The 22,344-nt window shown below is 38.0% G+C and overlaps 1 protein-coding gene across 2 annotated transcripts in view; it reads left to right on the top strand.

The window, feature by feature from the left end:
- The window catches only part of LOC149537333 (ENHANCED DISEASE RESISTANCE protein (DUF1336)), a 410,405-nt gene that overhangs the window by 295,604 nt on the left and 92,457 nt on the right, over window positions 1-22,344 (top strand). For both annotated transcript variants that reach the window (XM_089802846.1, XM_089802847.1), the window contains 3 exons: window positions 5,245-5,388; window positions 5,483-5,578; window positions 9,145-9,246. In XM_089802846.1, coding sequence (XP_089658972.1) covers window positions 5,245-5,388; window positions 5,483-5,578; window positions 9,145-9,246 — 342 coding nt within the window. The remainder of the gene's footprint in view (window positions 1-5,244; window positions 5,389-5,482; window positions 5,579-9,144; window positions 9,247-22,344) is intronic.

Raw genomic sequence — 22,344 nt, 5'->3', positions numbered from 1 at the left:
CAATCCCTACAAATTAGGAATCCCTCCTAAATTGTAGAAAACTGTTGTCTATTGCTCCAAACTACTTGGGAAGCTCATGCATGACTCTCAAAGTCCTTGGGTTGGTTCCCTCTACGCTCTGCTGGCCTATGGGAACCAGATAATAGACCAACCTTGCTAGAAATGTTGTCACTAAGGAAGGGCAGAAATTGGGGACATGACAGGAAAGGAAAGGGCAAGGCTTTTGTTGCAGTTGCTTCCTCACCATCGACTTGGGTTCTTGATTCGGGTGCTTCGCACCACATGGCTTTATCTAAGGAAGAACTTGCATCCTTGGAGCCGTGTACTATGCCTTATATTTTGATGGGTGATGACACTCCTGTTGAGGTGTGTGAGAGAGGGTTTGTTGATGTGGGGGATGGCACATTCCATGATGTTCTTTGTGTACCCTCATTATCAATTAATCTCCTATCAGTATACCAGATCACTCACACAGGTTTAGGCAAGCGGGTTGAGTTCTTCAGTGGAGAAACATGAGTTGCATAGTGATTCTACAGTTGTTGTTGGGAAAGCAGATCATCAGTTACGACTCTATCTATTTTCTCACTTTGTTCCTGATCCTCCTTCGACTGTTTTGCTCACTCACTCTAATGATGTGATTAAATTATGGCATAAGCAGTTTGGCCATCTTAACTTCCACTATTTGCATTAGCTCAACCAACAGAGCATGGTCACAGGTTTGCCTTTAGTTCAATTCTTAGGTGGTGTTTGCCAAAGTTGCATTCTTAGTAAGCATCCCAAGGAAAAATTTGACAAAAGTAAGGCATGGAGAGCTTCATAGATACTAGAGTTAGTTCATAGTGATTTGGCTGGTGCATTTCAGCATCCTTCTTTCGGCAGGGCCCGATATGTTCTCACATTCGTTGATGACTTTTCTTGATATACTTGGGTGTACTTTCTCAAACAGAAGTCAGAGGTATTTGATCATTTTCAGGACTTCAAAATTTTTGTAGAAAAGCAATCCGGGAAAGCCATCAAAGTGTTGCGCACAGACAATGGTGGTGAGTATGTCAACCACCAATTTGAAAGATTTTGCACTTTAGAGGGGATTGATTTACAGCATTCAATTCCATACAATCGTCAATAGAATGGTGTTGCAAAATGAAAGAATAGATCCTTGAAGGAAATGGCAAATGGTATGATTCACTCTAGATCTCTTGCACCACAGTATTGGGCAGAGGCCATTAACTGTGCTTGTTATATCCAGAACCATGTTCCTCTCCGAGTCTTGAAGGGAGTTACTCCTTTTGAAGCTTGGAGCGGTCAAAAACCATCAGTTAAGAACTTTTGAGTTTTTGGCTCTCTTGCATAGGCCCACATTCCTGTAGAGAAACACAAGGCCTTGGGTCCGCAGAGCAGATCTTGCATATTTGTAGGTTATCCTGATGGTGTGAAGGGTTATCAGTTGCTCCACCCTAATACACATGAGTTGTTCATTGCGAGGAGTGTTCAGTTTGAGGAGGGATCTTTAAGCTCACTTTCTATCACTTCTCCAACTCCTACTTTGACATTGGAGTCACTTAGAATACATGGCAGATCTTCTGATGAGCCAGATTCACCTGAACAATTGTCTACCTCCACTTCCGATGCAGAGTGATTCAGAGAACTCACCTCCTTTCTCTCCTAGTCATCATTCAGAGGTTAAGGATTCCCCTCCAGATTCTCCATCTTCCAATCCACTTTGGGCTAGACAGACCTTGCAATCTGCAAGTGATTGGGTTGGGGATCCATCAGACACCAGGCAGACTCGTTCACAATTCCAGGATGCTCCACATGTCTTCATTGCTATTGCCTCAGATCCACGGTCCTTTCATGAGGCTTCTAGTATTCTTGAGTGGGATACGGCTATGCAGGACGAGTATAGCTCCTTGATGAGGAACCATACTTGGGATCTTGTCCCTCTTCCTAAGGGAAGAAAACTTGTTCGATGTAAGTGGATCTATTGGACAAAATGCAATAGATGGGTCAGTTCTTGGTCGCCAAAGGATTCTCCTAGGTTCCTAGGATTGACTACTCGAGACTTTTGCGCCAATTGCCCGAATGAATTCCATTCGACTTGGTCTTGCCATTCCTGCAGCTAATCATTGGGAAGTACATCAGATGGATGTGAATAGTGTTTTTCTTCATAGTGACCTTCATGAGGAGATCTACATGGAGCAGCCATAGGGCTTCCTTCAAGATTCTTCACTTGTGTGCTGTCTTCGGAAGTCTCTCTATGGCCTCAAACAAGCTCCTCAGGCCTAATATGCCAAGATGGACTCCTTTCTTCTATTAGTTGGGTTCACTCGGTGCCATTCTGATCCTAATGTCTACATTTTGCAATAGGGTGATTCACTTCTATTTTTGGTTTTTTATGTTGATGACTTGTTGATCACAGGAAGTTCTTCACTCACCATTAAGGCTGTCAAAGTGGCCCTTCAGGACAGTTTTTTGATGACTGACTTGGGCTTGTTGCATTACTTTCTTGGGATTGAGATCTTTCAGTCTCCTTCCGGGACCACCATCACATAGTCCAAGTATGCTCTAGATTTACTCTCGAGGTTTCATATGGCTGACTGTAAGCCTGCTTTGACTCCCTTCCTTTCTGGAGTCAAACATGAGGCTTAGTGTTCTTCTCCACTTGTTGATGGCACTTTGTACTGCCAATTTGTTGGGAGTCTCATTTATCTGACTTATACGAGACCCGACATCTCATATGTTGTAGGCATGGTCTCTCGATTCATGCAGGAGCCTGATGAGCTGCATTGCAAAGCAGCCAAGCGGATCCTTCACTACATTCAGGGTTCTCATAGTCGTGGGATTCACTACGCAACAGGTATTGAGCTTGATTTGGTGGGCTACATAGATTCAGATTGGGTGGGTGATTCTCAGGATTGCAAGTCTACTTCAGGTTACAACTTCTCCCTTAGTTTAGGTCCTGTTTGTTGGTTGAGCAAAAAGCAGTTTGCTATTGCTCTATCTTCTACTGAGGCCGAGTATCGAGGGGCTATAAATGTCGCCACTAAGCCCATTTGGCTTCAACATCTTCTCACTGAGTTTGGTATCTAGATTAGACGGCCATTAGTCATCTTTTGTGACAACTAGAGTGCCATTTAGATCTCACAGAATCCGGTTCATCATCAGGGAACCAAACACATAGAGGTCCATATGCACTACCTCCGGTAGGTCATCCATGGTCACATCACTGACCTTCACTATTGTCTGACTTCCAAGCAGGTTGTTGATATCTTCACCAAGCCCTTCATTGAGAGCAAGTTCCTTCATTTGCAAGCTTTGTTGGGGGTGCGGGATGCTTCATCTTTTGGGGGGGGCTCTTCCTCTCACTCGGAGTCTTGACTTTTTTTGGGGGGTCTCTTTTCGCTCTCTTTTGGGGGAATTTTATGTACATGGGTACCTCATCAAGCTTGACTTGCCGAGACCCATTTCTACATCCACCTAAGCTTCGCTTATGGGGGATGTTAGTGTAGTTTTTTATTTTTCCCTATATTGCTAGGTGTTTCCTACACTTTTAATAATTTCACTTAGGTTAATAAAACATGTCTTATTAGGTGAATGGTTGCGAGGTGTCACCTTCCTACATTTGAGCATCCATTAGCTATCTTGGGAAAATACTTGGCTATCTTTAGTCCGATAGATGGTTGCTTCTCATTGGTCGGTGTTGTCATCTCCTTCCTCTTCCTAGCCTATGTAAGCATGCTACCTAGCTTGTATTTGTATCTCTTGTTTTTGCATCCTCTTAATGCTATTTTGCTTCTAGCATTTGCATCACTCTCTTGGAGACTAACTCTATGTTGCTATTTTGATTTTGTATCATTTGCATTCATAGTTTAGATATTCTTTGCACTAGTTTTCTGGGTTATTAATCTTTTCAGATTCTAACACATTGAACCTAAAGAAACTTCAGAGCATATTTATCAGTTATTAGAGGAAGTCATTATTGAAGTAGGGATGGAAAATATGGTTTAGGTGGTTACTAATAGCGCAAAAAAATGTATGGGAGATGGAAAGTTGATTGTAGAGAAGTTCCCCCTAACCGCTGCCATCCTCCCCAAATTGAGGCCCTTCGTGCCCTAGTGGGGTAACTATTGTAATAATTGAGCCGCTTATGTATCATCATTTAGCTGATTCTCTTAGGGGAAAAGTAAAACTAATAAGCAGTCCTCTTGCAGTCCATGAAATGCTCTAATATCTGTTATTTACAGGGGGATTTTTAATACTTTTACAGCTGTTGGTTATTTTTTGTGTATCTTATAATTATTTCTGGCATTGTATGTATTTAGCAGTAATAATGAAATAAACATACCATTTATTTCTGATAACTTTTGTGTGGCTTATCATTGTGATTATAAAAAAGTTTAGAAACTGATCTAAATATTGTAAAGCTGGATGTTTATGCTGCCACTGCATTAAAAATCACTTTTATTTCTGGTATTATTATTTCTAACAATAATATTTGTAATTTTTTCTAGGCGCTGTGCTGCTAGAACAAATTTCGTTCCTTTCCAACTGCAGTTTGTATATTGCCATCTAGGAGGCTTCTCACTGGAATTATTATTTCATTATTTTTAGATTTCTGCATTAGTTTCAATATTGTGTTGTGTGGCTTGCTGCTAACCATAGTTTGCAAACTCGGACTCGGAGAGTACTTGACATTACCAAAATCTCGATTCAGCTACTCAACAATTTTGAAAGTACTACAAATTTAAATCTATTAAAGAAACATTTTTTTTGTAAAATTCAATTACAATATCTACTATATTAAAAGTTGACATCTCAAAAGAGTAAATGCAAACTTTTATAGAAAAGCAATGTGAATAACACATCTTAACTAGCATATTACCTGCATCAACATTTTTACCTGTGTTTTTTTGCAACTATAAAAATGGTATAGTTAAACTTGTGAACACTAAGAACTTAGAAAAAGATGTAGAGATAAAGAGTGCTCGGCAACTCGGAGTGTACTCACAGAGTTTGCAAACTATGCTGCTAACAATCATTTTCCTGTGATAATATGTATAGTTCTTTTCAACTTATGCTCTCAACTTGCCCACATTGGGATCTTGGCAATCAAAAGTCAATAAGGCTTATCCATTGTCCATTATGAAATTGTAAAATAAAAACAAAAATCTGTTCAAGACATAACATCTTATTATTGCCCTCTTTTAATATTATCCTAACTGGACATGATTATGGTGCTTGTGATAGGTGCCAGCTAAACCAAACTATAGCATGGTCTTCTACTTTGGAGCAAATAGGGCAATCAGAAAAGGATCTCTGTTGGACAAATTCGCAAATGGCAGCGACATGTTTAGAGATGAACACTTTAAACTTATCCCAAGTATTGCAGAGGTAAGAATTTTGCATTATTGATAAAATAAATTCCTTACTAGTAAATTATTTTTTGAGATTAATTTATTTAACTGCTCCCTATGACTGTTACTAGGGATATTGGATGGTAAAGCGTGCTGTTGGAACTAAAGCTTGCCTTCTGGGAAAAGCAGTGACTTGTAATTACCTTCGACAAGATAATTTTTTAGAGGTACCTACCTCAGCTGAAAAAAATTAAGCATTGGATGATCTTATAAGCTATAAATATTTTTTCTTTTCAACTTGTTGATTATTTTAAAAATGTCTAAAGAATAATAAACTGTACTTTTGGATAATATTATGAATAACAATGTATGACTTTAGCAATGTATTTAGATTAGTTGGTAATAACATCAGTAGTTATATTAATTTACAAGAGAGATTCTAACCTTAAACAAATGCATTCAGGATCACCCTGTTTGTAGTGTATTTTGAATAGATGCAAGGAAACACAGTTTAGGCATTAGTCTGCAGTACATCCCGATGAAAAAATTGTACATGTGTGATCAAGCTCATAATGTTAAGGTCACATATATGGGAAAAGTATTCTAAATATGTCATTCATCGAATTTCAGATCTTTCTCATATACACGTGACAATAGTCTTAGAAACCTGCTGTTGCACATGGTAGCTAGCTAGGCAGTTTCATAGTGCATTAATAATACTATACATTCATGATCACTGACCTTTATGCCTTGCGGCCTCTTGCCAAATCAAGATGGTTCTTCCTCACCACGATGTAAATGATGAGGTTTAATAATTATTTACACAATTCACATAATCATTTCAGTACATTGATGAAGGGTACTCCCCTTACACAAACACACAAAACAATAGAGAAATAAATAGGACATTGCAAGAACTGAACAATTGAAAGAGAAAAAATATTTGCATTTCAGTATCTGCAATGAAATGAAATTACAATACTCAGAAAATAACATGCCATAGCCACATGGGAATTTTTTTCGCAAACTAGAGCCACCATATGCACCATCAAACTCCCTGATTACCCCTAATTATCTTCTTTATATTGGGAAGATTTTAACCACCCTAGAAGGTTCTAGAAATTTGTATCTATTTTGTTTTAGGCCGACCAACTTTATATTATTTTCCCCTAGATTGAAATATGTCAAGAATATGCCCTAAACAGGTTTTGACACTCATTGGAGATTTTGGAAGGGATTTTACTTTTTCTCAAGTCACACAGCTTCTAAAGGCCATAGATTGTGTACCATGTACCCAATTGGCTATTATAACACTTTTCAAAAAACTCTCAAAACACACTACAGCCGAAGTTGGCAAAGTGTCGTTCAATCAAAGTCTGACCCACTTTCAGAGCCTCTAAGGCCTTCAAAACTGAGTTCAAGGTTTTTGTACCACCCTGTCAAAACAAAAGGTTTTAATATCTTCAAATCCAACTTGATCTTGCCATAAAACTTGATCTTGCTAGAAGTCGAGTGTCAAACCCTAAATTAATAAAACAAAGTAACATGACAAATAGCAAGGCTTTAGTCCCAATGTGTAATCTCGTACGATTGGAAATAATTAGCTGCCATGAACTTGTATTGGCTGAGCTCTGTTAACTTTGTGGGAACATTTTTAGTACTATGGACTTGGAGGGTCTAAATTTGTTCCTGATTGTGCTTTATGGCTTATTGTGGTCATCAAGCAACCCAACACAAAAGTGAATGGGTGAATTTGTTGGAATTATTTTAACAAAGACTACACAGAAGTGTATGAAAAGCTCTAAGTATCTCAACAGAACTTGAATCCATAAGCAGCACAGAATCTGCAAAGTGGATTTTTTTTGCCTTCATTTGGAGTTCTAAACTGTGCTACAGCCTTATAATATAAGGTGCTAAAATACACTTTCATGGAAAACTTCATTGACACTGATTGGAAAAAATCTCCTTCAATGGCAATTCTTGTAATTTATTTCAAACCTCTTTTGGATCAATGTACACTCTTGAAGGGCTTTCTCACTTTGGATCAGCCCACTTTTCATAGCATAGAAATTCAGAGCCCATAAATAGCAGAGATAATGGCAATAAAACAAATCATAGGTTGTAGTATTGATATATTAAGAATTTCTCTTCGTACGATAATATTTGGTACACTAAATATTTCCGTAGAAGGTGCTTAACTTATATTGTAGAGGTAACTAACGGTGTTCTCAAATATTTAACATAAGCTATAGATACATATGAATAAAGCATATTCAGACATTAGATTGTGTGAAATAGCATGTGCACTCTTTTATCATTCAGAATTGAACTCAAGACATTTTTAGTTTTCTCTGAATTTTTTTATAACAAATATGAAGTATGCTGTGAAAATGAGGATCTTAAGTCTGCAAACAAAAATGCAAAGATTTTAGAAAAGTTTCAAACCATGGTGGCGAACTATTGATGACCAAAGCAGATATATATCTATTGGCTTAATGATAGCAGAGAATTGATCCCTTCAGTACTTCATCCTAAGTAAATGTTTTGACAATGACCTGCCCTCAATTTTATTAAAATAATAGGTTTTGGTAAAATTATACTACTTTTTCCAGGTCTTTTATATACCTTTACAAACTCTCCCAGAGATCATCAGAAAAAGTCATACTCCAAACTTCTAGGGTCAAGTCATTTAAAACAAACAATATAACGAGAAGACTTCTTTATGATGGCTATCAAAATCTACAAGAGATGAAACCATTCTAGCCTCATTTTCTAGGATAGTTCTACCAGAATTCCTTAACTATGGTGGGTATTTTGTGACTTCGGAGATTAATGTTTGGCATGTAGATCATGTATTTTACATGTTGGCAATGTCAGTGCAATCACCTTTTCTCCAAAGAGCCTTTCAAAACGAACCAGTGAGCCCTTAAACAAATAGTCTTTTAACAGTATATGATTCTAGTGAATAACAACCTTTAGAGCCATGGTCCTCTCTTAGGTAAGCCTAATAAGCCTCTTTAACAAATTGGCCCCCTAAAACCTTCAGAAGGCCATCCCTCCATAAACTTCAACAAGTAGACCTCTTATGTAAAACCTTTAGCTGGTCACCCTTAACGGTATAACTGGTTTTCTGCAGCATGTCAATTCCTAAAAATAGTATTTAATGATATTTGCCTCTTCAAGTTGTTAAAGTCAAACACCAGTTTCTTTACTGTCATGAGAGAAATTTCCTTTTGTTTTGATAGCAATGTTGTCCTTACGAACCTATTTAATGCATAAAGATTGCTGCCATTTGATAATAATATTTTTTTGTTCAGAAGGGTTTTGTATACAAACTCCTGGGACTTGCAAATTTATCAGCCAACTATAATAAATGGGAGATATTTAGGAGATGATCCTGACCTTGACTTGTAGAGAAATGTTAATTGTCAACTCCACCTTGCAAATGAATGTAAAATTTACCCATTGAATGTTTTGTCAGGCTCATCCTTATGGAGCATTTTTTTTTGGGGTCCTTGATTTTTTTGTTTTATTATTGCTTTTCTATAATCTTATTTCCCATTGAAATTTATAGATGCATTACATATAAACTAAATTGCATATCTTTTCTGTGTTATTATAATTTCAAGCAGATTTTCCTTCACTAATGTTTGATGTTGAATTTTGTTTCAAAAACATTGAATACAAACTTGCTCTCCTATCTTCGTAAAGAACAATATATTTTTTTGCTGCACTATATATTGTCTTATACTTCATTACAGTTTCTATGCATGATCTATTTCTACTTGTACAGATTGATGTCGACATTGGTTCTTCATCTGTTGCAAGAGGCATTATTGGGCTTGTATTAGGATATGTAACGAGCATTGTTATTGATCTTGCAATTCTAATAGAGGTTTGTGGTTCTCTCTCTTATTTAAACAATGAGTTTTAGAAATAAGCTGAGCCATTCTAGTTTCTAATTTCATATTGTCATTGTTTGAAAGTCATGTTTATTAAACTATAATTATGTTACAATTTGTATATTGCTATATTGTAGACAACACTATTACAAGAAATCGTACAGTTGAAAATGACATATTGTCTCTATATTTATATCACAATGTTACCTTGTCATCTTTACTGAAAGTTAATTTAAATTGCATAATTATTGTTTTGGTGTAGAAGATAAGATAAATCCACTTATTAATGTCCAACAAAAGACCACAAAGGGTCAAAGGGACTGTCAAGTACAACAAAAGGGGTCAGCCCACAGCAGAGACACTAGATGGTGTCCCAAACAGAAAGTAACAACTCAAACAAAAATAGAGAGATGAGTCCAAAGGAAATGAAGCCCTCCCAGACCCAATTAATGATTTTAAACATGGGTTAAGAAATTCCAAACCAAAGAACAACAAATAGGACAATCGCAGCCATGGGCCGTCTTAGAGTGATCATGGAAGAGGAAGGTTGTTGCAAATAGGAGCTCATCCTGGGCGTCACAAATCTGGAATAAGGAGCAGGACCAAGCTGACACTGTTGCATGCACTATGTTAAATAAAGATCTTTTCTAGAGAATAATGTAACCTGTATTTGAGCAGACCTGAATACTGACTATTGAAATATAATTTTGATACTTATCAAAATCTCTGAATGTGTAATTCCGGATTGATCGATTTCTCTGAATAGATTAATTCTGAATTGTGATGACTGCTGTATCAACTCAATACCTTGGTTATCGATTGTGTTAATGCAACAGCCATCGGTCTTAAAAGTACGACATCCGAGGGTCACGATCATGAAAGGTTGTGACTTCCCCCATTTGCCATGGGGGGTCACAGCCTTTCAAAATGGTGACTCTCCTTATATTGGGCTCATGAATAGTAATTGCCAATTTAGACTAATCTGCTGATACCTTATATTCCTTTTTGTATATTAAATCCATAACAAATATAAGAATGCTTCAATCCAAATGAAGCTATATCCTTAACACTCCCTCTTAGAAGAAAAGAGGATTGAGAGCATACTACTAGGATGGACTGTAATGACCCTCTCTATAAAGGCCACAGAAACCCTCAAACTGAACTTAGGAATTTTGTCAAACACTTGGCGTGTAACAGTAACAATATTCAGAATATGGTAATTTCAGATTTGATACTTTCAGAATATAATCACAGAATTACAATATATATAAAGCCATTGAACTATATTTCAATTACAATGCAATAAATTCTGAAATTATTTTATTACCAATTCTGGACTGATTATTACAATGACTATGACAACAAATTTACCCAAAAATTGACATATATTTCAGAATGCAAGAACCTGGTTTGAAGAACTATGGAAGAACACCACGTTTTGCTGCAGATCGTTGATGAAGACCTCCAACCGCACCCCCAAACTGTCCTTAATTTGCTGCTGCTGCCCAAACTAGCAAGGCCGTACCAGGCCGTACCTGTACGGCTGCTGAAATAAAATAATATTAGGGTTTTGGGACCCCCAAATGCAAGGAAAATGGGCGTCTAGGGTTAGGTAGTAACCCTGTAAAACCATAAAAAATAACTCCAAGGGGTTGAGGAGATATGAGCAATTATGTGGTTCCGAACCCTGCTTTGCCAATTCTGAAAATGCACTTATTCTGTCTTCAAACTCTTGTCAAATGCTTCTCCAATGATAGGGCAAATCTGAAATCCTTATTCCAACCAAAAACAAACCCTAACAACGAATTCTCAATAGGCTCCAATGAGATGGCTGAATACCAACTCCAATTATGCAACAATTCAGGTGATATTTCACACCCTCAAAGTCGCCAATCCAAGGGAGTGATTCGTTCCCAAAGATCGAATAATTTGCAGATCCAAAGTCCACAAATGTCTTCACAATGAAGAAGTAGAAGAGTTCTCCAATCCAAGCATGTCCAAATGAGAGGCCCAGCCCTCTATTTATTCACTTTTCTAAGAAGTTGCTAGAACTTCTAGAAACATCCTTTATAATTTCTCATTATAATGCACTTTTTTATAATAAAGTAATTTTATAAAATAAAAAGTGCAACTCAAATTAAAATTATAACATGTGGGCCCCAATATCACATAATGATAAAATATAACCTCTTAACACTTCTTCAAGAGCAAGATATGACTATCTGATCCGCAGAATTGACTCTCTTTCCACACCATTTGCCTACGAGAGTCTGGAATAGGCAAATCCATGATCAATGCCATGTCGAACTAAAGAGGGGACATTACAGTCCGCCCCTCCTGAAATTGCTTGGCCTCAAGCAATCTCAACGCCGGGTGCTGCAAAATAGCCTCCCCCTCCCAAGTAGCATCCTCAACAGGTAAATCTTTCCACTTAACCAAGTATTCTCTGATCACCCTTCTACGAAGCTTCTTTTCTTTGCTCTCCAGGATGGATTCTGGTACTAAAATCAATTTTCCCTCATCGTCTAAATGAGGTAATACTGCAGAAGGCACCACATTCTGACCCAACGCCTTCTTGAGGCGTGACACATGAAACACATTGTGCACTCTGCTGTCTGCGGGAAGCTCCAACTCATAAGCCACTTCACCAACTCGCCTGATAATCCTGAATGGTCCATAATAGCGTGGCTTAAGTTTCTCTGCCCCACTCTTCTTAAGAGTAGATTGCCTGTATGGCTGCAACATGAGGTAAACCATATCATCTACCTCAAAACTACGCTCAGTTCTCTTCTGGTCTGCATACTGCTTCTGCTGGTTCTGAGCTCTTGCAATATTGTCTTTGAGGGTAGCAACTATATCCTTACTCTCCTGTAATAATTCACCTGCACTGGGTACCCGGCTGTCGCTCAACAACAAATCCAAGAAACTAGGTGCTTCATAACCGTAAAGTGCCATGAAGGGTGTCATCTGTATAGTCATATGATATGTAGTATTGTAACAATACTCGCAGAGATATATCCATCTGACCCAAGCTCGCTGCTGAGCTGCCACATAATTCCTTAAATACCCTTCCACCCATTTGTTCACAATTTCTGTCTGACCATCGGTTTGTGGGTGATAGCTAGTGCTGGGTGTAAGCTTCGTGCCACATAACCGGAATACCTCCTGCCAAAAGTGACTCATGAAACGGCTATCCCTATCACTCACAATGTTCTGAGGCAAGCCGTGCAATCTGAAAACCTCCCGAAAGAAAACCTCTGCCACCTGAGCTGCTGAATGTGTAGTGGTGATAGGAAAGAAATGAACATATTTCGTTAATCTATCTACCACCACATAAATACAATCTCGTCCTTGTACCTTGGGCAAACCTGTGATAAAGTCCATGGAGATGCATTCCCACTTCCTGTCGGGAATCGGAAGTGGCTGTAGGAGCCCTGCCGGATAGCTGTGTTCTTGTTTGTTTTGCTGGCAAACATGACACTCTCGAACATACTGCAAAACATCAGCTTTCAACCCCTTCCAAGTGAACCGCTCTCGAACCGACTTTTAAGTCTTGAAGTACCCGGGATGGCCTGCTGTCGGTGAGTCGTGAAGTGCTCTCATAATCAGTTGCTTAACCTTTGATCCTGGGACTAGGTAAATCCTGTTCTTGTAAATGATCAAATCATCTACAAGTGTGTATCTGGTATCAATCACTGTTCCCTCTACTATATCGGAGGCCCATGTATCCCTGGCATACTCTGCTATAATCAAGTGTCGCCAATCCTCTGATATCTGAACCATAAGAGTGAGGTGTGGCCTTCGAGATAGAGCATCTGCAACAACATTCTGAGTTCCCTTGACATATGAGATGTCAAAATCATATGCGTGCAACTTACTTACCCACTTTTGTTGGCGATCATTCAGGTCCTGCTGTCCCAAGAAATGCCTCAGACTGTTATGATCAGTTTTAATACAAAACTTGCTACCCACAAGATATTGTCTGAATTTGGCCAAAGCATGCATGATGGCCAACATCTCCTTATCATATATACTGAATGAACGCTTAGGGCCTCTGAGCTTCCTGCTCTCATAAGCTATGGGGTGCTTATTCTGCATAAGTATAGCACCTACTCCCTCTCCAGATGCATCACATTGAAGCTCAAATGGCTTCGTGAAATCAGGTAATGCTAGAACTGGGCACGTAGTCATTATCTCCTTAAATCTCATAAAACAGTCTTGTGCCTTCTGAGTCCACACAAATTCCCTTTTTTTCAGTAAATTTGTCATGGGAGCTGCATGTCGTGAGTAGCCACTGACAAACCTGCGATAAAAACCACATAAACCAAGGAACCCCCTCAACTGTGTAAGGTTCTCTGGTGGAGGCCAATCAACAATAGCGCGAATCTTTTCAGGATCCATCCGCACTCCCTCTGCACTAATGATGTGTCCTAAATATAACAGCTCGGTCATCCCTAAGTCACATTTGGACTCCTTTGCATACAAGGACTCCTTCTGTAGAATGCTCAACACCGTCTCCAAATGCTCTAGATGCTTCTGCCATGATCGGCTATAGATCAAAATGTCATCAAAAAACACCAGCACGAATTTTCTCAACTGATGGTGGAAAACTCTGTTCATAGTGGACTGGAAAGTGGCAGGTGCATTGGTCAGGCCGAAAGGCATGACTACAAACTCAAAGTGCCCACAATGACATCTGAAAGCAGTTTTCTCAATATCCTGTTCACGAACTCTGATCTGGTGATATCCTGATCTCAAATCAATTTTCGTGAAATAACAGGCCCCATGCAATTCATCTATCAACTCATCAATGCGAGGAATAGGATACCTGTTCTTAATGGTTCTCTTATTTAATGCCCTGTAATCAATACACATCCGAAGCGTTCCATCCTTCTTTTTTACCAAAACAACAAAAGATGCAAAAGGTGACTTACTGGGTCGGATGTGCCCCATCGCTAGCAACTCCTCAATGGTCCTTTCGATCTCATCCTTGAGTCGCTTTGGATGTCGATATGGTGTGACCATGATAGGTTTAGCACCTTCCTCCAGCTCAATAATATGCTCAATGCCTCTGTCCGGTGGCCTGCCTGGTGGAATCTCACTGAATACCGTTTCGTACTTAATCCTCAACTTCTGAATATCAGGATGATATTCCGCCTTATGTTGCTCCTCCTGTGTAGGTATCAAAGTACAAACTGCTGCCCACTCTATATCATTATGCCTAGTTAATCTCTCCAGCCGCCTAAATGAGATAGTCCTGATGTCTCCATTACGGATAGCCTTTAGCACATGAGTCCTACCATTCATTTCGAATTGTATCTCCATATCCTCTAATCTTAGGGTAACCACCTTCAATGAATGTAGCCACTGCATTCCAAGTACTATGTCCATGTCACCCATGTTGACCACATGATAGTCCGCCTTAAACTCATAGTTGTTCAAGCGCAAAGGTAAGTCTCGTACCATCCTGTCACAACGAAGAGTGTATCCATCAGCTACCTTGACTCTTAGTCCCTCGAATTCCTCAGTAATGAGTCCACGCTTCTCTACGAATCGTGCATCAATGAAATTATGCGTGGCACCTGTGTCCAACAATGTAATAACCTTCTGCCCAGCCAAGACTCCCCGAAGTCTGAAAGATCCCTCTCTCTGGATACTAGACAGTCGTGCTTCCTATAAATGTAGCTCTGTTTCCTGCCTTTGCCCTGCACTGTCTATCTCCTGCTCTCCCTCTGCTTCATCAGGATCCTCATCATGATGTTCTGAACCATCTGAATCTGAGCCTTCGTAATAAGCCCACATTGCCCGGTTGGCCTTCCCTTTTGGCCTCATAGGACAGTCATGGCCGTACTCATACGGGCCTTTGCAATAGAAGCATAGCTTCTTCCTACGCAAGTCATTAAGTGTCTCCTTGTCCAGCCTCTTACTTTCTTCCTTAGGTAGCTGTGCCTCTCTATGAAAGGGTTTCCTGTCCTTATCTTTTCCTGAAGGGAAACTCTTTGCTTGAAATTTGTTTTTTGAAGCTGAAGAGGAATCCATGTCACGAGCTTTCTTAATGGCTTCCTGCAAAGTGGGAGGGTTGAGAGCTTTAATCCACCTTCTCAACGGATCGACTAACCCATCCATAAATAAAACCAATAGCCTTCATTCAGATACATCTGTTACTAACACTGCAAGTTTCTGAAACTCTGAAATGTATGTTTCCAATGATCCCCAATGTTTAAGCTGGGCTAATTCCTTGAAATGGAGTTCTGGATCTTTCTTATTAAAACGTTCAATCAGTCTCTCCGTAAACTCCACATATGAGGTAATGTGTGCATGACCCATAGTGATCATACCATGATGCCACCATTCGTGTGCTAACCCATCCAGGTGAATTGCTGCATACTTAATAGCTTCTTCCTCAGACATAGGGTTCAATTGAAAGTATGTGTCAAGCTTTTGAACCCAAGCTCTTGCTGTAGACTTCCTTGAGCCATCATAATATGGTAACTGTAGTTTGCCTACTTTCTTTCGTAGCTCATAGTTCTGAGTCCTGTCTTGCCCACGGGGCATATGCTTCATCCGCACATCCATATACTCTCTAAAGGTGATTGCAGTTGTAAAATCTGGACCTCCTACTTCCCAATCTCTCCTTAGCTGATCCTGTATGTCAGTGATCTGGGGTTCTGGTACCGGCTGCTCTGGAGCTCTAGGAAGGAACGTAGGAATCATAGGCCTCGAACTCACTGTCCTAGCTTGCTGGGGGGCATGACCGAAATTGTTCCCAATTTGTTCGCCTCCATTATGTATCTCATCCTGATTATTCCCATTCTGATTGTGACCATTCTGATTATTTCCTCCACCTATGTTAGCGTTCAACCCCATTTGTCGAGCCATCATCTGCATCATAAGCTCCATTCTCTGGTTCTGTTCCTGTGCTCTCTGTTCTGCTGATCGCTGTCCCTGTGCCAAAGTGTCTAATAACTGTAAAAATCTCTCCTCTCGCTGATCTGGACCAATATTCCCACCTCTATCCATATTGTAGTCGTAGTCTTGATCAAAGAATACCTCCCCTGTGTCAGTATGACTGGATTCTATGTCCACCTGGATAGATGAGCTAGACTGTTCGCTCTGCAGGTCTGAAATCCTATCTTGTCTTGCTTTGGTATTGCGGAAATTATAAGGCTTCTGTCGCATGCTCTGATTTTAGTGTTTTGACATTTCGTCAAACACTTCCCCAGCTGTTCCAAATTCCCTACAGGATGGCAGGACTTTGGCTCTGATACCACTGTAATGACCCTCTCTATAAAGGCCACAGAAACCCTCAAACTGAACTTAGGAATTTTGTCAAACACTTGGCGTGTAACAGTAACAATATTCAGAATATGGTAATTTCAGATTTGATACTTTCAGAATATAATCACAGAATTACAATATATATAAAGCCATTGAACTATATTTCAATTACAATGCAATAAATTCTGAAATTATTTTATTACCAATTCTGGACTGATTATTACAATGACTGTATGACAGCAAATTTACCCAAAAATTGACATATATTTCAGAATGCAAGAACCTGGTTTGAAGAACTATGGAAGAACACCACGTTTTGCTGCAGATCGTTGATGAAGACCTCCAACCGCACCCCCAAACTATCCTTAATTTGCTGCTGCTGCCCAAACTAGCAAGGCCGTACCAGGCCGTACCTGTACGGCTGCTGAAATAAACTAATATTAGGGTTTTGAGACCCCCAAATGCAAGGAAAATGGGCGTTTAGGGTTAGGTAGTAACCCTGTAAAACCATAAAAAATAACTCCAAGGGGTTGAAGAGATATGAGCAATTATGTGGTTCCGAACCCTGCTTTGCCAATTCTGAAAATGCACTTATTCTGTCTTCAAACTCTTGTCAAATGCTTCTCCAATGATAGGGCAAATCTGAAATCCTTATTCCAACCAAAAACAAACCCTAACAACGAATTCTCAATAGGCTCCAATGAGATGGCTGAATACCAACTCCAATTATGCAACAATTCAGGTGATATTTCACACCCACAAAGTCGCCAATCCAAGGGAGTGATTCGTTCCCAAAGATCGAATAATTTGCAGATCCAAAGTCCACAAATGTCTTCACAATGAAGAAGTAGAAGAGTTCTCCAATCCAAGCATGTCCAAATGAGAGGCCCAGCCCTCTATTTATTCACTTTTCTAAGAAGTTGCTAGAACTTCTAGAAACATCCTTTATAATTTCTCATTATAATGCACTTTTTTATAATAAAGTAATTTTATAAAATAAAAAGTGCAACTCAAATTAAAATTATAACATGTGGGCTCCAATATCACATAATGATAAAATATAACCTCTTAACACTTCTTCAAGAGCAAGATATGACTATCTGATCCGCAGAATTGACTCTCTTTCCACACCATTTGCCTACGAGAGTTTGGAATAGGCAAATCCATCATCAATGCCATGTCGAACTAAAGAGGGGACATTACATGGACTTGTCTAAACCATTATCACTACTCTTGTCTAAATCAGAACTGAATCCAGTGATAAACACCGTATCAAGAAATCAAAGCATTCTAGATTATTAATCCAATGTAATCAATCTTGATACATCCATCATCATGTATTTCAACAACTTTAGAGATACATGACAAGTCAAACTATTGTTAAGATCATCACCTTACAATAGTGACCTCACCCACACGAAAGATTATCACCTTTCTTGCCACAACATATCCACAATCTTGCAATATTGATTTTATTAAATATTCAATAACAATTTTACATAATATTGAATTATTGTTTGGTTATACCAAGTTTGTTCCTGAAGTTCTCAAGTTGCAACCTTGCTAGAGGTTTGGTAAAGATGTCTGCATTTTGTTCTTCAGAGCTAATGTACTTCAATTTGATAACATTTCTATCTACCATATCCCTTATATAGTGGTAAGGAATCTCTATATGTTTAGACCTGTTATGAAAAATTGGATTAATTGAAAGCTTAATACAGCTTTGATTGTCACAGTGAATTATGGTGGATTTTATTGGTTTTCCAAATAATCCGTATAAAAGTTTCCTTGGCCATACTGCTTGCGTGCTCCCATGGAAGCTTCCATATATTCTACTTCCGTAGAGCTCTGAGCATTTGCTAACTATTTTCTACCGAGCCAATATATCATAGTTGATCCAAGACTAAAATAGCACCTTGTTGTACTCTTACAGTCAATAGTACAGCCTGCCCAGTCAAAATCGGAATACCCTTGAAGTTGTAGCGCAATATTATCATACTTTAATCCAAGTCCAATAGTTCCTCTTAAATACCTTAAAACATGTTTGGCAGCCATTAGATGAATCTTCTTAGGCTCACACATGAAGTGACTTAATACATTTGTAGCATAGCAGATATCTGGTCGAGTGTTTACTAAGTACATAAGCGATCCAACAATTTGTTGATAGTGAGTACGATCTACCGACTTTGTGTCTATTGCTTCACTCTTAAGTTTATGAAGATTAGTTTCCTTTGGAGTAAATAGTAGCTTACAACCCATCATCTCAAATCTGGTCAATATATCTATAGTGTACTTTTTTTGATTTAGGAAGATGTAATTTCCCTTCTGTCGTACTTCTAGACCCAAAAAATTGATGTAGAAGGCCTAGATCCTTCATGTCAAATTCAGCTATGAGATCCTATTTACATTTGGCTATAAGATGATCTACAACTATTATTAACAAGTCATCAACATAAAGAACAAGTATCAACATGTCATTATTAGATATTTTTCTTTAGTATACATATGTATAGCTTCTGATCATGTGTGGTGAATCTTTCTGGTTGTTCTATAAATACTTCCTCTTCAATGACCCTATTCAAGAAGTTGTCTTTACATCCATTTGATGTATTTTCCACCCTTTGGATGTGGCAATGGCAATTATCATTCTTACTGAAGTATAACATGCAACTAGAACGAAAGTTTCTTCATAATCAATTCCAGCCTTTTGAGAAAAACCCCTTGCAACAAATTTGGCTTTGTGTTTTTCAATGCTTTCATTAGGTGCATATTTGATTTGAAACAACCATTTTGAGGATACAACTAATTTGTCTTTAGGTCTAGGAACAATATTCCAGACATCATTTTTTTAGAATGGACTAATATTTTTCTACCATTGCATCTTTCCATGCTTGACATTTTAAGGCCTTCTCTACATTAGTTGGTTCTGTTTTTGTGAGTTCTGTCAATAAAGCAACATAGCATATTTTATTTCTTGTTTTCTTATTTTCTCTAGAAATCTCATCTGGTTCCACATTGTTCTCTTCAATCATTTTCCTTGCCCATAGAGGTATTTTCTTGTGATTTAAAACTTCATCATTCTCAACATTAGATGCAAGTGTGTCTCTGTCTTCTGAAAGGCTCTCCCTCAGATTTCCAGTTGAATTATCTTCTAAAGTGTTCTCCCTCTAATTCTCAGTATTATAATCATCTTCTATGATGAACTCCCTATGATTCTCAACTTCCTCGTCTTCTTTGTTTAAAAATGTTTTCAAAGCGATATTTTTGTCAAACTTAACATCCCTACTGATTTCAACACGCTTTTGTCCTAAAACATATACCCTGTATCCCTTAGTTGTTTCATTGTAGCCAATGAATATGCCTTTTTTTTTGGAAGGTTCTAATTTAGACCTTTTCTCTTTGGGAATGTGAATGTGAATTGGACAATCGGAAATTCTTAGATGAGTAAGATCTGGTTTGTTCCCTTTGAAGGCTTCTTCGGGAGTTATATTTTCTAATGTTACATGGGGGCTTCTATTTTGAATGTATACTATTGTACTTGTTGCTTTGGCCCAAAAAGACATAGAGAGATTTTGATCATGAATCATGGCTTTTGTTGCTTCTATAATAGTTTATTTTTCTCTTTCTGCAACCCCATTTTTTTTAGGATTATAAGGTATTGTAGTCTCCCTCTTAATCTCAACAAAAATACAGAATTTTTTGAAGATGTCAGATGTGTATTCACCTCCATTATTTGATCTTAATGTTTTTATTTTCTTTATAGTGTGATTTTCCACCAAGGCTTTAAATTCTTTGAATTTTTTTAAAACTTAATTAGATTTTTTTTCAAATTGATTTTTGAATCCAGTTATGTCTTGAAGCTCCACTATTATCCAAGTATTATTACCTGTATTTAATTCACTTGACAAAGTTGTTGAAACATGTAGCTTCGGTTCAAACAATTGCACTAATCATATGAGAATATACTCATGTACATATACATGCCTATATGTTTTGAATATCGATATGTATATATGCATGAGTATGGTTTGCATTATTTATGGTGATCATAGCATTTAGAATTGACTGTACAAATAATGATTGTGTTATATCTAAGAATGATCTTAGTAATGATCGTATTTATACAATTTATGATTGATTGCAATGGACTTAGTTAAGTCTTGAATTCATTAGTTTTGTTATGACTAATCAATTGGGTGTGACCATACCATCGATCGCGTGTATCGATGAATGGTCATGTCTCCTTTTGGAGACATGCCCATTCACCCATATACCTGACCACCCTATGCCGCCCGATATTGTTTGCATAGAAATTGATTAATGCGGGCAGATCGGAGGTAGTGCAGACATCAAACTTGAAGGAATTATTATATCACATTTGCATTGAAATTATATATATTGTGCAGCACATTGAATCCTTAATTTGCAGTGACTGTACCTGAAATAAAAACATACATACTTCGGTACTCTAAGAGAAAACTGAAAGTAAACCTTACATGGTATCAAAGCAAGGCTAAGGAAAGATCGCACTAAATTTATAAGGATTACATTTCACTTTAAATAATAGTCCACTCTCTCTACAAAGATGACAAACGTACTGAGATTTGAACATCACCTTGGAAGTGCTGAGAACTTTGAATCTGGAAACTTTGTATAATGATGTTGTTAAAAGAAAACAAATTGGAATTGTTGTTCATTTTTCACACATGTTCAAATGAAGGAAAATACGTGCTTATTACTTTCAAGTAATTTTCAGAAATGCATCAAAGAAAGGTATTTTTATTCACTTTGAAATAATATACAATGTTCAGATAACAGAAAAAATCATGATGGAAATAAAATGCTGAAAGTAAATTTCTCCCACACATCTGACTGTGAGAGTAGTCTCTACGTACTCATATACATCTATACTATACTGAAATCAGTAACATAAAAGAGGAAAAAAGGGAGAAAAAGGTCATGGGCACCAGTCATTGCCTGTAATGACTGGTGAAGTAGCATCCATCTGCATCCACCGTCTTGCTGTTTCGGATATCGCCCTTCCCGTGCTTCCAATCCCTGCGTCCATAAAAGAGAATGGGTTAGATCCAATGGATCTAAGCAATGCTGATAGCTCACTTCATCTCAGTTTCATCGTCCTACACGTTATTCATCTCAATAAAATACAAACATACACCAGCAGATAGAGAGGATAGCATAGCAGATGGAATTGGTTTGCATTCAAATAACAGCAGATGAAACATTAAAGTGACGAACTTTCAAAGTTTTGAAACCTTTTGTTTTGCTCATACAACAAGAATGAAAGCTACAGTAAGAGGCTATCTATCGCAATAAAAATAACCATTTTCAGCTAGTAAGGAAAGCACAACATATAATCAGTATGATACAATAGCAAGAAGCGATATGAGGATGCAGAAATGATACTGATGAAGGTGTTATCAGCAATTTGTTTCTCACTTGAGTCATCATAATAGAAGCATCATTTCAGATCAATATTGGAACCACAAAAGGAAAAAATGTGTGAGTTTATTTCCAAGCAGCTCCAAACATGTAAATTGGGAAAGAAAAGTTGTCCTAATATGCCATGCCAAGGTTTTGATCAGACAATATGCAATAATCATTTTAAGAGATAAGACAGTCTAATAAACTAAAGGTGCATGAGCTTATATTGGTATCCAGGATATATATAGAATGGCATTCACAGTTCTTAAGAAGGCAAACAAAGATGTTGACAATTGCTGAACACTGTTTTTGAACCACTTCAAATATGGAGTCATTTTTTTTATATGCAAGAAACTCACAGGTTAGGATAT

This window comes from Cupressus sempervirens, chromosome 9 (assembly GCF_028749045.1).
Source record: "Cupressus sempervirens isolate cs-2001-9-10 chromosome 9, ASM2874904v1, whole genome shotgun sequence".
NCBI classification, from domain to species: domain Eukaryota; kingdom Viridiplantae; phylum Streptophyta; class Pinopsida; order Cupressales; family Cupressaceae; genus Cupressus; species Cupressus sempervirens.
The sequence above is the reverse complement of the archived record's forward strand: the minus strand, read 5'-3'. Positions and strand labels throughout refer to the sequence as shown.